Source organism: Mercenaria mercenaria, chromosome 14 (genome assembly GCF_021730395.1).
Source record: "Mercenaria mercenaria strain notata chromosome 14, MADL_Memer_1, whole genome shotgun sequence".
Lineage (NCBI taxonomy): Eukaryota > Metazoa > Mollusca > Bivalvia > Venerida > Veneridae > Mercenaria > Mercenaria mercenaria.
This window is the reverse complement of record NC_069374.1, coordinates 10,566,344-10,581,503: the sequence shown is the minus strand read 5'-3', so window position 1 is coordinate 10,581,503 and position 15,160 is coordinate 10,566,344. Positions and strand designations below refer to the sequence as shown.

At 36.9% G+C, this 15,160-nt stretch overlaps 2 protein-coding genes across 2 annotated transcripts; both read right to left on the bottom strand.

Annotated features, from left to right (window-relative positions):
• Positions 1 to 1,149: 1,149 nt before the first annotated feature.
• On the bottom strand, positions 1,150 to 5,468 carry LOC123526608 (uncharacterized). Its single transcript, XM_045305852.2, has 2 exons — positions 5,340 to 5,468; positions 1,150 to 5,115 (listed from the first exon to the last, which is right to left on the bottom strand). Exons 1-2 carry the CDS (start codon positions 5,466 to 5,468, stop codon positions 1,150 to 1,152), a joined length of 4,095 nt encoding a protein of 1,364 aa, XP_045161787.2.
• Positions 5,469 to 5,690: 222 nt separating this feature from the next.
• On the bottom strand, positions 5,691 to 15,105 carry LOC123526607 (uncharacterized). Its single transcript, XM_045305851.2, has 4 exons — positions 15,001 to 15,105; positions 13,630 to 13,716; positions 6,704 to 6,746; positions 5,691 to 6,184 (listed from the first exon to the last, which is right to left on the bottom strand). The coding sequence occupies exons 1-4, from the start codon at positions 15,103 to 15,105 to the stop codon at positions 5,691 to 5,693; spliced, it is 729 nt and encodes a 242-aa protein (XP_045161786.2).
• Positions 15,106 to 15,160: the final 55 nt, after the last annotated feature.

The following is a 15,160-nucleotide window of genomic DNA, read 5'->3' as shown; positions in this document are numbered from 1 at the left end:
TATATTATATGAAATTTTGAAAATCTTCTTCTGTGTATCCATAATAGCTAGAGCCTTGATAATTGGCATGTGATATCAGGGTTTGACTCTTTACCAGAATTATTCAAATTATTGCCATAAGGACAAAAATGGTCACATTCCTGTAACATAATACTTACTATAGGTTTATATATAAGAAACTGAAAATCTCCTCTGTATCCATAATGGCTTCAGCCTTGATATTTGGCATGTGATATCAGGGTTTGACTCTCTACTTTGTAAAGTTATTGACCTTGGTTGTTATCGAAATAATATAACCTTGACTCAAGTTTTTTTGCAACGTTGCACCCTGCACACCTTCGATAATTGTTTAGTCAATCGATGAAATGTAGCTGTTTGGTAAATGTATGTCTCGGTTCTTCTGCTACTGGAGCAATGTTATGAGAGGATACTGACGTTTTACGGCGCCCTACACGAGGTAAATATTGGACTTTAAATATTCTCTTGCCAGCCTATAAACAGTGTCTTTTCTTGAGAAAAAATCGCCGTTATCAGTTGTTAATGCTTGCAGAATATCCTTGACTGATTTATTCGAAGAACAACGCATCTTTATTTAGGACCTCATTTCTTTCCTACTGAAATTACACCAGTGTGTTCTAGTGTGGTGTGCTTAAACGCCTTTATCGCAGCTATAACAACCCGTTTGTGTTGAAACTTACAATGTACATGATGCTGAAACCCCCATGAAAAATATCGTGTCGCGTGAATATCACACACGTGGTAATATTACCATGCGTGTGATAATTGTGGGGGTTGCGGGTAAACTCTGTATTTAATGAAACAAACTCACGTCTGATTCATACAAAATGTATTCTGTGAACTATATCCGTTACAAAACAATACATGGTAAGTGACGTCTAACGTCACGCATAAGTTGGCGTCAACATAACGTCAATGTAATTTCGCACTATTTCCGACATTCTGGGGCCCGCGAAAAGTGAAAGTACTAAAAGTTCCATTTCTTAAATATATTAAAACACTTATCAATGTATGACGTTCGTTTCCTGAATTTTTGGTCATTGTCTCTAAATCGTATATTTCACGAAATTGAAGAACACTCTAAAATTAAAGCACTGTTCATTTTTCATCGATCTCGTATTTTCTACTTATTTAAAGTCTCTCGTTTTCATTGATCTCCAAAGGGTAAAGTCTTACGATTGGTCTGGTAGTATGCCCACTTCCGGTACGGATTTTTGCTACCCTGATCAGTCCGTCTCGTCCGGGTACAAGTTCCTCCACCACAGCCAGTTTCCATAGCAACCGAGAACTGTCATCGTGCACCTGCACGACATCTCCAATACGTATCGTCTGCTCGTTACGACCACTTTGTGTATGACGTTCACGTAGTGATGTGAGGTAATCTGACTTCCATCTCGCCCACCAACGATGAATCAGCTCACGCTGGACTCGAACTCGTTTGGTTATTATTTGTTGATTGCTGATTATGGTGCTAGGATCTGTCGCATCTGATATCGCTGTAATTCTCCGTCCAGTTAATAAGTGTGATGGGGTAATCGGCTCTGGATCTGTGTTTTCTGATGTGACGTATGTGAGAGGTCTGTCGTTGAGGATAGCTTCTACCTCAGTAAGTGTCGTCTGTAACGCCTCAAAGGTAACGAATGCTCGACCTAACACTTTCTTTAGGGATGTCTTTACGAGCCCAACCATTCTCTCCCACCATCCTCCAAACCATGGTGCTCGAGTTGGAATGAATTTCCACTCGGTTCCGGATCTGTTTATGTGATTTCTCAAGGTTTGGGACTGGAACATGGTCTTCAATGTGTTAGATGCTGCGTGGAATGTCGCAGCGTTGTCTGATATGATCATTCTAGGTAGTGAACGTCTGCTGACAAAGCGTCTAAAGGCTTGTATAAATGATTTTTCGGTGAGGTCATGCACAAGTTCAAGGTGAATAGCTCTGGTAGCTGCACAGGTAAACAAACATACGTAAGCTTTCGATTCTCTTCCGGTTTCTGACTTCACAAACAGCGCACCACTGTAGTCGACCCCTGTGATTGTAAATGGTGGCGAACTTTCTACTCTGTAAGCTGGTAACGGTGGTGGGTCTGGAGCACTGTAAGGTGGTGAGTTTATCTTCCGACATATTATACATCTCCGTAGTAGAGATTTGACACATTGTCGTATCGTCGGTATCCAATAACGTTGTCGTAAGTGGCATATAGTTGCACTGATACCCGAATGCAGCTGTTTCTGGTGTGCATCAAGTACGATAAGTCGCGTAAGTGGGTGTTTCGCTGGTAATAAGATGGGAAATCGGGTGTATTCATCAAGGGGTGCATTGTGTATACGACCTCCACATCTGATGTAGCCTTCTCTATCAATGTAAAGTCGTAATTGTCGTACCAGCGGTAGTCGTGATTTTCCAGATCGAAGGTTTTCAATAACTTCATTGTAGACTGTAAACTGACACTGTCGAATCAAGTTCATTTCTGCTTCTCTTAGCTCCGTAACAGTGATAGCATCAACCAATCTATCTTGGTGTTGTGTTCTACAGTTGTCAATAAATCTCCGGACGTAGGCCGTAACTCGAAGTAGCTTCTGAAGATTGTTGAATCTGCTTACGTCAATCTTATCTGGAATCTGGGGTGTTGGTTGTCGCGAAATACGGGTATGCTGGTCATCTTTGGGTTGTATTGTAGATAGCACAGTGGTGTCTCGAACTTTACATTTTGGCCAGTTTATCTCGTCGGTTAACCAAGGCGGACCTGTAAACCATAGTTTGTTGTCTTGGTATTGGCTTGCCGATATTCCACGGGTAAGCAGATCTGCGGGATTGTTCTGTGTGGGACAATATCGCCAACTTCCGGTTCCGGTCTGATTTTTTATTTCTTCAACTCGTCTCCGTATAAATCGGTTGGTTTTTTCCGGGTTACTCAACCAGTGTAAAACAATCTGGCTATCTGACCAGTAATCTATCTTGTGTATTCCTAGTGCTTTTCGTAGATGTTGGGAAAGTCGAGCTCCTATGACAGCCGCCATAAGTTCAAGTTTTGGTAGGGTGAGGGGTTTCAATGGTGCGACTCTGTTCTTAGCCATTACTAATGATGAGTGATTTCTTCTGCAAATATAAGCTGTTGCACCGTAAGACTGAGTGCTTGCGTCGACGAATATATGAAGTTTTGCGTCGTCTGCTGCATCTTGATTGTCGTCTGTTTCGGCAAAGTAATATCTCTGGAATTGGGTCTTCATTGCTGTGTTCAAGTCTGTTGCTATCTGTAACCACCTCTGTTGGTAGGATCTTGGTAGCATTGTGTCCCAATCGAACTTGTCTTTCCAAATATCTTGAAGAAGTATCTTGGCTTTCACTGTAATTTGGGTTAGAAAACCAAGTGGATCGTAAATCCGGGATGTGCTCTGCAGTATGTATCTCTTGGTCGTAATTGCGGTTGTCTCTATTGGTCTTTCTGGGTATGTCATGATATCTGTCTCTGGTTCCAAGCGCAATCCTAATAGTTTGGTTACTTCGTCTTTGTCTAGAACGTTAAGTTGTCTCGCTGTATCTCTCAGTTTGTGACTGTTAGAATTCCATGACCTAAGTGTGAATCCTGCTTCTGACATGAGATCACGTGATTGATGGAAGTAACTGATGACATCTGTTTCTTTGTCAAGGCTGGATAAGAAGTTGTCTACATATAAGTCACTCTGTAGTCTATTACTGACCCATGTATTTGCGTTTCTCTGTAGATGTTTCAAGAGTGTTGCGTTCAAAATGAATGGAGAACATACCGCGCCAAAAAGTACAGATTTAAACCGATATGTCTTTAGTGCACTCTCTGGATTGGTTGGGTATGAAAGCCAAAGAAATCTCGTCATGTCTCGGTCATTTTCGTGTAATCCAATGTGAAGAAAAGCCTTCTCTATGTCGGAGACTACGGCGTACTGTTTGAGTCTGAATCTGACTAGTATGGCTGTACAATCGTTGAGCTCTGGGGGTGCCGACTGCAAACAATCGTTCAAACTCGGATGATTCCGTGACATGCGACAACTACAGTCGTAGACAATGCGTACAGGTGTTGTAGATGATTCTTTCATCACAGCGTGATGTGGAATGTAGTGGACACAGTTGTGGGGTTGGTCTGTATCTGGAACTTCTTCTATGAAACCTCTGCTTTCTTGATCCCTGATAATATCTCCATAATGTTTCAATGTCACAGGGTCTTGACGTAATCTACTGACCAATGTCTCAGTTCGGTGTTTCACGATGCCGTAGTTAGTGGGAAGGGCGGGGTGGTCTAATTTCCAGGGTAATTTCGCTGCATACATGTCACCAGTAAACGTAATTGACGTGTCTTGATACTCTGTCATGTAACTCCTCTCTGTGATTTCATCTTCATTCTGTTGAATACCAAGGCTCTCAAGTTTCCAAAAATTTTCTAGGTCAATATCTTTGGGTGACTGCGTAATAACATTCAATGTTAAACCAGTCGTGGCTCTGCTAGATGACGCATGAAAAGGGACGGGACCGGACAGAAGATAGCCAATCTTGGAAGCGACTGCTGTAGGTCCTGGACCTCGAATGATTTTGTCTTCAACGATTCTCCAATAGTAATCTGCACCAATGAGAAGTTGAACCTCGAACGTTGTGTCTTCTGTCAGCGGATGCGCTAATTTGAGACCTTTTAAGTGCTGTAAGTGGGAAACATTTTTGTTGTATTTCTGAAACGGTACTGCTATAGTTGGTACTATCAGCACATTAATCGGTATTTTCTCTTTGGTTGACGTAATCAAAAACACTGTGGCAGTGTCTAGGTGGCGCACTTCATTCTTCGAATTTCCAAAACTCGCCAAGTGCAAAGTGTCAGTTCCCGTGGATGTAAGTCTAAGTTTGTCTGCATGCTCTCTCGTGATAAATGATCTTTGAGAACCCTCATCGAAAAGAATGTTAGTATCTGCTGAAATGATACCGCTTGTTACGGGAGATATCGCTGTCTTAAGTAGCACGTGCGGCGTTTGTTGCTCACATGTCGTCTGCTCAAACGTGATATGATCGTAAGTATGCAACGCTGCAGTCTGATGTTGTAGCTGGTTGTCACTGACTGCAGATGCTGAAGACGTCTGTATTGGCGGTTGAACTTGAGATAAGTTCTGACATATACTGGTATGGTGTCTTTTCTGACAGTTTCTGCATCTTTTCTGAGACTTACAGGTAGATATAGGTGTGTTCCCAAACAGTTAAAACATAGACGTTTGTTTTTCACCACTGCGATTCTGGATTCGTAGTCCCTCATAACGTTACAATCATTAGCAAAGTGCGTATTGCTTGAACAAAATACACATACATTAGCGTTTGTAAAACGTTGTTGTTGTTGTTGTTGTTGTGTACGTGGATGTGGATGTGGACGCACGTGATTCTTATCCCTATCCTGTCGTGCACGTGGTCTAAAGCCTGAACCAGTTAACAATGACATCGTGGCTGGTGTTTCATGCAAGTACAAGTTACTGTTGACCTGACCTGCTTCTAATACGTTGATTTCTTCGTAGATAGCGCGGCGCATCTCATGTAATTCTAGATTTCTGCCTTTATGTTCACGTGCCAAGTTCTTACGTATTTCTGCCGGAAGTTTGTCAAATATCACAGGCACTAAGAACGTCCCAAATGAATCCTCATGCTGATCAAGTGACTCAAGTCCCTATGTTTCTAGCTTGTCATAATAACCTCTCAGGCTTGGAAGTGTGTTGCTAGGCGACGGAAGATGTAGAAGAGACTGTATGTAAGCATGCACTATCTTATGTTTCTGTCCGTATTGTTCATGTAATAATTCAACTGCATTACTGTAGTTAGCGTTCGTTAGGGCAAATCCATCTATTTTCCGAGCTGCTTCATCCTCCAGTTGTGAACGTAAATAATTAAATTTTTGCACATCTGTTAAATTCTGGTTTGAATGCACTGCTGAACTGAATGAATCCCAAAAAGCTTGCCATTCTAAGATGTTTCCGTTGAAGGTAGGTAATGAGAATTTTGGAAGGCGGGAATATTGCGTCGAACTCGCACTATTTCTATCCTGTACAATTATCGTCTGCTGTTCACCAAGTGTTGATGAATTATTTCTCTGACTTTGATTTTGTGACGACTTTTCACGACTTTCACTGAATTCTTGGAATTCACGAAGTTTGATCTGTATCGCTAATGAATATTCTTCACTGTTAATGATTTCTTCTTCAATCTCGCCGATTTATGTCTGTTCAAGTATTTTCTCATTCAATGATACAAGATTCTCGAATTTGCCAGTCACAGATTCTAATATAGCACGAAATTCCGACATCGACGAACTATCTTTTGCATTTTCGTTTTCTGGAGTTGAATTTCTATAACTTTGCGTTGTCCCTCTCGGATCGATCGTAATTTGTCTATCTTCATTGTTGCTTTGGTCACGGCACCAAAATGTGGGGGGTTGCGGGTAAACTCTGTATTTAATGAAACAAACTCACGTCTGATTCATACAAAATGTATTCTGTGAACTATATCCGTTACAAAAAATACATGGTAAGTGACGTCTAACGTCACGCATAAGTTGGCGTCAACATAACGTCAATGTAATTTCGCACTATTTCCGACAATAATTACGCGGCGGCGTGAGAATCACACGGTTCCGGGTATACCCGTTATAATCACACGGGCGGGCTTAGTTTTAGACATACATACCAATATGATACATGTACTTATTTAGGAATGCTTTCTGCATCAACTGGTATAACATAATTGGGTATTCAGGCACGTATAAATTCGGGGATGTGCATCAAAGCCACATACTTTGAAAAAAATTGGGATTTTTTTTCATATATGTAAGTCTGTCTTTCTTTTCAGAATAGTTTTAATTTTTTCTATATATCAGACTGATATGAATATTGTGATTCCTGGGGCGGGCAGTGATGGGGAAAACACGTACGTGCAAACTAAAGTATGATAATATTTTGATTAAATTTCTATTCAAGTAGAAAAAAATATTTTGTATAAGTGGAAAAATAGAATTTATGCTCTCCATTTTTGGAGGAAATAAAGAAATCTATCTATCTTCGAGAATCAAACATAAATATGCTAGTGTACTGCATTAAAACGAAATGTTTTATGATAAGCTGATACGTCTTTATAGAAACCAGGGGCGGCTTACAATTGAAGCATTATTGATTGAGAGATATGCAGTTTAGCGTAACTATGTTATAATCATACGGGTGTTGTTTGTTTTAGACATTTTTACCGAAATCACACATAAGATTATCAGGAATGATACGTGTCTTAATTTACTTAAAATATTCAAATATTCAGGTGCGTAGCAACTCGGTGTGTGCATCAAAGCCACGCAGTTTAAAGGGGAAAAAAGACGTTTTTCATAAAAAAAAAAAAAGATTCAGACCTTCTTCTCAGAATAGTTTTTAATACATTTCCGTATATTTATTTTTAAACCGAATATTATGAACTTTAAAAATCCAGGGGCGGATAGTAAATACACGTTAGATTCATAGGATTTATGGCTATGATTTTATAACACCGCGGGCGGCGTAATTCTAGATATATGATATACCTATATAATGCATAAAATATTTGAGAATGACTTCTGCATCTATTCTCAAAACTTTATTTTCTGGTGCGTAGCATGAGGCCATCATACGGGCACATACTAAAATGTAATAACATTTTGATGAAAATGTATTTATTTTTATTTAAAGAAAATAATTATTCTGTATAAACTGAGTAATTATTTGCGTGGCAACACAGCATCCTATGAAATAAATTTCAAAGTAATATTTCTGTATAGTGCATTAAAATCAAATGTTAAACGATGAGTTGCTACATTAAAAAGCAGGGCAGTGGCGGTTACTAGGCATCTTTTTGCGGTTCGGCATGTGGCCGTTAAAATAACACGGACGTTGTTAGTTTAAGACATATATATAATACGATGTGTATATTTTTCAGGAATGATTCAAGCCCTAGGCTGGGGCCCTTTACTGGCGTATTTTATTTTTTGAATATTCAGGTGCGTAGCAACTCAGGTGTGAGCATCAAAGAAACATATTTTGCAAAAAAAAAAGTGGGAAAAGTAATAAGGTATTTCATATTGCCTTACAAGGTTTCCGTATCTTGTGATAAATAAGCGCCGGCGTGAGAATCACACGGTTTTGGGGTATAGCCATGATGGGGGTCTTAGTTTTATAAATATATACCTATATGATATATAAAATTGTTTAGAAATGATATCTGCATCAACGGGTATTAAATAATTGCGTATTCAGGCGCATATCAATTCAGGGGTGTGCATCAAAACCACATACTTTGAAAAAAAATGGGATTTTTTCATAAATATAACTCTGTCTTTCTTTTTAGAATAGTTTCATTTTTTTCTATATATTTTATTTAAATTTGCCTGATATGAATATTAAGAATCCAGTGGCGGACAATGACGGGGAAAACACGTGCGTGCATACTAAAATACTTTGATTAAATTTCTATTTAATGGAAACAACTATTCTGTATAAGCTGACTAACTATGTGCGTGGAAACATAGCATTGTATGCTCTCCTTTTTTGGAAGATATAAAGAAATCTATCTATATTCGAAATCAATTATTTATATGTTTCTGCGCTGCATTAAAACGAAATGTTTTATGATAAGCTGGTACGTCTTTATAGAAACCAGAGGCGGGTTATGATTGACGCCTTTTTAATTAAGAAGTATGAAATTCAGCGTATGTTATAATCATAAGGGTGTTGTTAGTTTTTTGACATATTTACCGAAATCACGCCTAAGATTATCAGAAATGATACGTTTCTTAATTGGCTTGAAATATTCAAATATTCAGGTGCGTAGCCACTCGGTGTATGCATCAAAGCCACGCAGTTTAAAGGGGAAAAATGTTTTTCATAAAAAAAAAGATTCAGACCTTCTTTTCAGAACAGTTTTAATACGTTTCCGTATATTTATTTTTAAACCGAATATGACTTCTGCATCTATTCTCAAAACTTCATTCTCAGGTGCGTAGCATGTGGCTATCGCACGGGTGCATACTTAAATGCTTAAATTTTAAACATTTTGAAGAAAATATATTTATTTTTATTTAAAGATAATAATTATTCTGTATAAACTGTTTGAGTAATTATCTGCGTGTCAACACAGCATCTTTTGAAATTAATTTCAAAGTAATATTTCTGTATATTGGATTAAAGGCAAAGAAAATCTCCTATATAAGTGACCCCCCCACCCCACTCTCAATTACCAGACATTTTAATCTCCAAAAAACAAGATCCTGTCTGGTCCGGTCTATTGAGGGTCCATAAAACCACTGTAGACTTGACATGTAGCCTAATTATTGACAGATGATCATAAATTTTATTGATATGTACAGAGAATTGGTTGTTTCCTGTGTTTGCATTTTATTGATTGAAATGCATTTTTTTCTATTCTTTTTTTAAAATATACGCAAACTTATTTTATTGAAAATGATTGCTCACTCCCACCATCATAAAAATAGTAATTATTTAAAACTTAATAAGAAAAATGACAATTTTCTGTTTATCAGAAATGATATTTCTGTTTATTCGATTATTATGATATTTTTTATCTTAGTAACAAAATAAAACAAGAAACATTGATCATTGCTGGATTTTATTAGAAATAAAAGAAGCGTTCAGTTGCATCTTTAATAAATAAGAAGGAATATGGACAGAAGGAAAAATATATAGGCACGATAGATGAACAGAATGTTTGGCTGGAGACCTTTCTAATGACACAGTGTGTTAAGTGAACTGACTTATAAGAAAACTTCATTAATTGCAGATATTTCTGATTATAGTATAAGAAATGTGATTTGGGAATATACAATTCCCCTTGTGTGGCCTAAGTACTGTTTCTTTAATTTATGATAAAATCCAGCAATACTGAGAAATCATTGTTCAATATAAACAAAAATCATTATTTATTAAAGCTAGGTTCCTGAATGCATTTTCTTTTATTTTCAATGAAAAATCCAGCAATGACGAGATCACTCTGTTTAGCCCTAATTATGGCCCTATAATCAGGCTTTCTAAACTCGTTACAAAGGTGAGAACTGGTTTGCTATAAAGGTGAGAAATATCACCTGCAATTTACGTACTGCACAGTAGCTATACAGTAGCTTATTATGATAAAAAGAAGCAAGCCTATCAATGGTCCAGTCAAGATGCTGTTTCTGAGAGTTTTGAACCAGTTCGTGCACCATAGTCTTGTATATTGGCCCTTACCTCTAATACGCAGACCTTATCGTCCCCATAGGCCACATACCTGGCATACCAGAATCAGTGTCTTTAAAATCAAATCTTTAATCGACGAGTTGATTCATTGAAAAAAATGGGCAGGGCCGGTTACTAGGCATTTTTTGCGGATCGGCGTGTGGTCGTTAATATTCAGGTTCGTAGCAACTCCGATGTGAGCATCAAAGCAACATATTTTGAAAAATATGGGAAAAGTAATAAAGTATTTTGAAAAAAAATATGGGGAAAGTAATACAGTATTTCATATTAAAAGTTGTCTTAAAAGGTTTCCGTATAGACCTATTGTGATAATTACGTGGCGGCGTGAGAATCACACGGTTTCGGATATAGCCGTGATAATCACATGGTCGGTCTTAGTTTTAGACATTAATACCAGTATGATACATAAAATTATTCAGGAATGATATCTGCATCAACGGGTATAAATAATTGGGTATTCAGGCGCGTATCTATTCGGGTGTGTGCATCAAAGCCACATACTTTGAAAAAAAAGATGTTTTTTTTTTCATAAATATAACTCTGTCTTTCTTTTTAGAATAGTTTCAATTTTCCAATTTCTTTCTTTATATTTTATTGAAATTGAATTGATATGAATATTAAGAATCCAGGGGCGGAAATGATGGGGAAAACACATGCGTGCAAACTTAAATATAATAATATTCGGATTAAATTTCTATTTTAGGGAAACAGTTATTCTGTATAAGCTGATTATCTATTTGCTGGAAACATAACATTTTGTGCTTGAAGCCATAATGTACACACACGTACCTGTCACATAATATTAATACACAGAAATGAATTCTAAATCCATTAATATAAGACATTTTGTTTTTCAGGATCGTAGTAACTAGTTATAGCTTAAAAGGATATTGGAATTTTTTTTAATGTGACCGTTATAATCACACAGGCGGAGTGGTGAACATATAGATATTTAGAAACAAATTTCTCACCATTTGGGTATTCAGGCGCGTAGCAACACAGATGTGTACCTTGAAAATCATTTATTTTGAAAGTTGAATCATGGTATGATCGTTGTAATTACATGAGTGTCAATATGGGATATATATGGCTGTGTGGTGTAAATGAATATTGAAAAAAAAGGTTCTGCAATTTTAGTATAAATCATTTGGTTGTTTAGGTGCGTAGCAACGTAAGAAAACGCGTATCGTGATAAAGTTACAAATTGTTCCTAGCAACATATGCTCTATTTGTATTTTGTATATTGCTCATATTGCACTTTGAAGAGAATGTCCGATTTCTTGGGGTGAAAAAAACAAAACTGCGACGATTCTATATAATAGATATTGTGATGAAACGTTTAATGGTGAACCAATACGAAAATAATGAATGATAACTCTTTATTGTTTGTTACAATCACTCGGCTTACATATCTAAATAAATAGGCTATTGCATAGATAGATTTTTGCATCTACTGGAATACACTATTTGGACGCAGATCAACATAGTGACTTGAAACAGCAAAGTGGCAATAAAACGTCAGGGTATGACCATTATGTTCACACATGCAGTGTGAATTCTATATATATATGTATCTATACATACTGAAATAGGGCCTCCGCAGCTACTGGTATGCGTTTGGGGTATTGACGCGTTTAGGACACTGTATCTAAGGAAAGCTCATTCTTGAGGGGAGTGAAAGTGCAATAAGGCAAACACATGTATTTGAAATGTTGACCTGAAGTCGGTCAAACTATAATATCACTTTACCATGTTAAAGTAAAAGGCTCAAACAAAAGCAAAATCTTGCTACACAAATATTATTTATTAGTAATTTCAGAACTATGCATCAACAAAAAACGTAAAACAATTCCTGAATGTATAAATATATCTAGACTCTACAATGTAAACATAAAATGATCTCCTAAACACTTTTGCATTTATCTAGTATTCAGTATTCTGGATGAATAAATTGCCAAACGACACATAAATTTACTTGGAACATCACATAACAGCAGTTTGAATTAGTTTCATATATAAGTTGCCCCAGAACAACAGGGTAACTTTTTGACATTAAACAGGAGCAGGTTAGAAGTGTGCCTCGATATACAGAAATAGCATTTATTATAACTCACTATTGTCTACAACTAGAAAGAGATATTTTGCCTATCAAGAGCATTCTCAACCTTTTTGACACATGACCAAAGGAAATTGACAGTCAGGTCATGTGACCATGCTGGTATTCGGAATATCATACAAGGGCAAGTAACTGCTTCAATATTTTAGCCAAACCATGGAACATATAGAAGTGATATCACGGGCAATTCAGACAGAAATTAAATGAACTAAAACATTTTTTAACTTTTTATATACTTAATTTTGTTCGGTATAATGATATGGCAGTGTGTGTGACATTGATTTTGTCAACCCTCGAAACAGAATGTCACTGCTCGGCTTTTGCCTCGGGTGACATTCTGCCCTTGGGTTGACAATATCAATGTCACTCATGCTGCCATATGATATTTATATACTGTCAATGATGTCAATTATGGCTATATATTTCTCAACCAGACTTTACTGTTCAACACTTTTTCTGAAGAGAGTCGTCTAAGCAACATTGCTTTGTTTGTGGTCCCTTACTAAAATAATCAAACAAGCAACAATTTTGTGATAGTATAGCTTAAACAAGAGGGTCATAATGACCCTATGTCGCTCAGCTGTGAAACTTGGCACTGGAATCATCAAGATAAACATTCTGACAAAATTTCATGAAGACAGAGTCATAAATGTGTTAACAAGCATTTCCTTTGTTTTGGGTGGTGACCTAGTTTTTTACCCCATATGACCCAGTTTCTAACTTGGCCTAGATATCATCAAGCTGACCGTATTTACCAAGTTTAATGAATAATATGGTGTGTTAACCATTCATCATAGAATCCAAGATTACTGTTGTCTAAGATATTTTGCATGTTTGTATCAAATCAAAACATAAATGAAGTCGCTATAGATATGGCTGCAAAAGCCAAATTAGCAATGATGGGATTTGGTCAGTTTTAAACCAATGATGGGACCAAACGAACTGAGATTCATGCTCAAAAAACTTTTGTTAGAGAGCGGACACGAAATTGAATTGCTAACGAACGGATGGATGGTCAGATACACGGACATATGGGGTAAAACATAATGCGTCCCTTCAGGTCTATAAAAAGTATATGCAAGTTAGACCTCTTGCAAAGATCATTGTATATTAGATGGGTGGGATTTGATAATGTATATTTATTGATGAAGCTTCAAGCATCTGTGACATTTGCACAATATGCAAAAATAACTGTAATTTCCAAGTTTAGGGGGGAAATCTATTTAGTTTACCTTCTCCTCTGTCTGTTTTCTCTGTGCTGTAGTTCCTTCTACATAATCATTGAGTTTTTCTACAGTGGGAAGTGGATGTGTGGCAGTCTGTAGACAAAAACAACATACGATATTTTGTTTATCAAACTTTTATCCATTTTTATTAGAAATAGTTTGCACTTACATATTAGAGTGAAATTATGTCAAAATGCAAAACATTTTATGAAAAGGATTCATTATTCAAATACATCACATATATACATCAAATACTTTTTGAACTAGGCACAGAATTAGGTGAATTTCTTTTACTATTTCAGGGGCCATAACTCAAAACAAATGGGCCGTGAAAGCTCTGTATCGCTCACCTGACCTTGTAACCTAAAGATCATCAAGATTAACATTCTGACCAAGTTTTATTAAGATATGCTCATAAATGTGGCTTCTTAAATGTTAACTAGCTTTTCCTTTGATTTGACCTGGTGACCTAGTTTTTGATTCTACATGACCCAGATTCAAACTGGAACTTGAGATCATTAAGATTAAAATTCTGACCATGTTTCATGAAGATACAGTCATAAATAAGGCCTCTACAGAGTAAACAAGCTTTTCCTATGATTTTACGAACTTTGGACGGACGGATGAATGCACAGACAAGACCAAAACTATATGCCCCCACAAAAATATGTTTTTCCCTGACTTATCTCTGACAATGGGAACTCTGACTATATTAGTATATATTACCTTTAATTAGTTTAGTATATTTCTAAGCAAAGAGAGGGCTGGCATAATTCATAAAATATCGGTGCAAGAGTTATGCCTTTGTGTCATATGATGTGATTGATAATGTTGATAAACTACTTCAAGTTTGAATCAAATCCATTTTGTAATAACTGAGATATAGTGGAGAGTGAAATGCATCAAAATTAACCTTAAATTGTAAATAAAAGGGGGCATAATTTATGACCAATGGATTGGGAGATGTCCTTTCATGCTCGGATGAGCTAAAAATAGTAAAAGAATATTTTACACCAACTTTTGAGAAGTAAAGGCAATAAACATTTCATTTTCATGAATTGAAAATAAAAAAAAGTTTCGAGGTTCATACACGAAAATGGGGTCAGATTTTGAGGATAGAAAAATCTACCCAGTTTTAAAGCGTTATAGGCATTTCTTGTAAAAAAGTTCGTTTCTGCGGACTCACTATGTCACCTTTGGGCAAAAGGATATGTCAATATCAACAAAAAGGATTTAAGACACAATGCTTTTTATCATCAGTGAGAACATATGCCCAGTTTGTGAATTGTACTCATGGCCCAGCAATCCCTAGTCCAACGTTCTTACTACTGAGCTAAGTAGGCAGATATGTGATTGTAGTAGATAGTGATAATTTACCATACCCAGTGGTAACTCTGGTAGCTCAGATGGCACACATGGCTCTCTACCATACAGGAGACGAAATGGTGAAAATTTTGTTGAACTCTGAGGGGCTATCCTCATTGAAAACAGTGCACCATCAAGAAATTGGTCCAGTTGTCTTGGTTGTCATTGACAG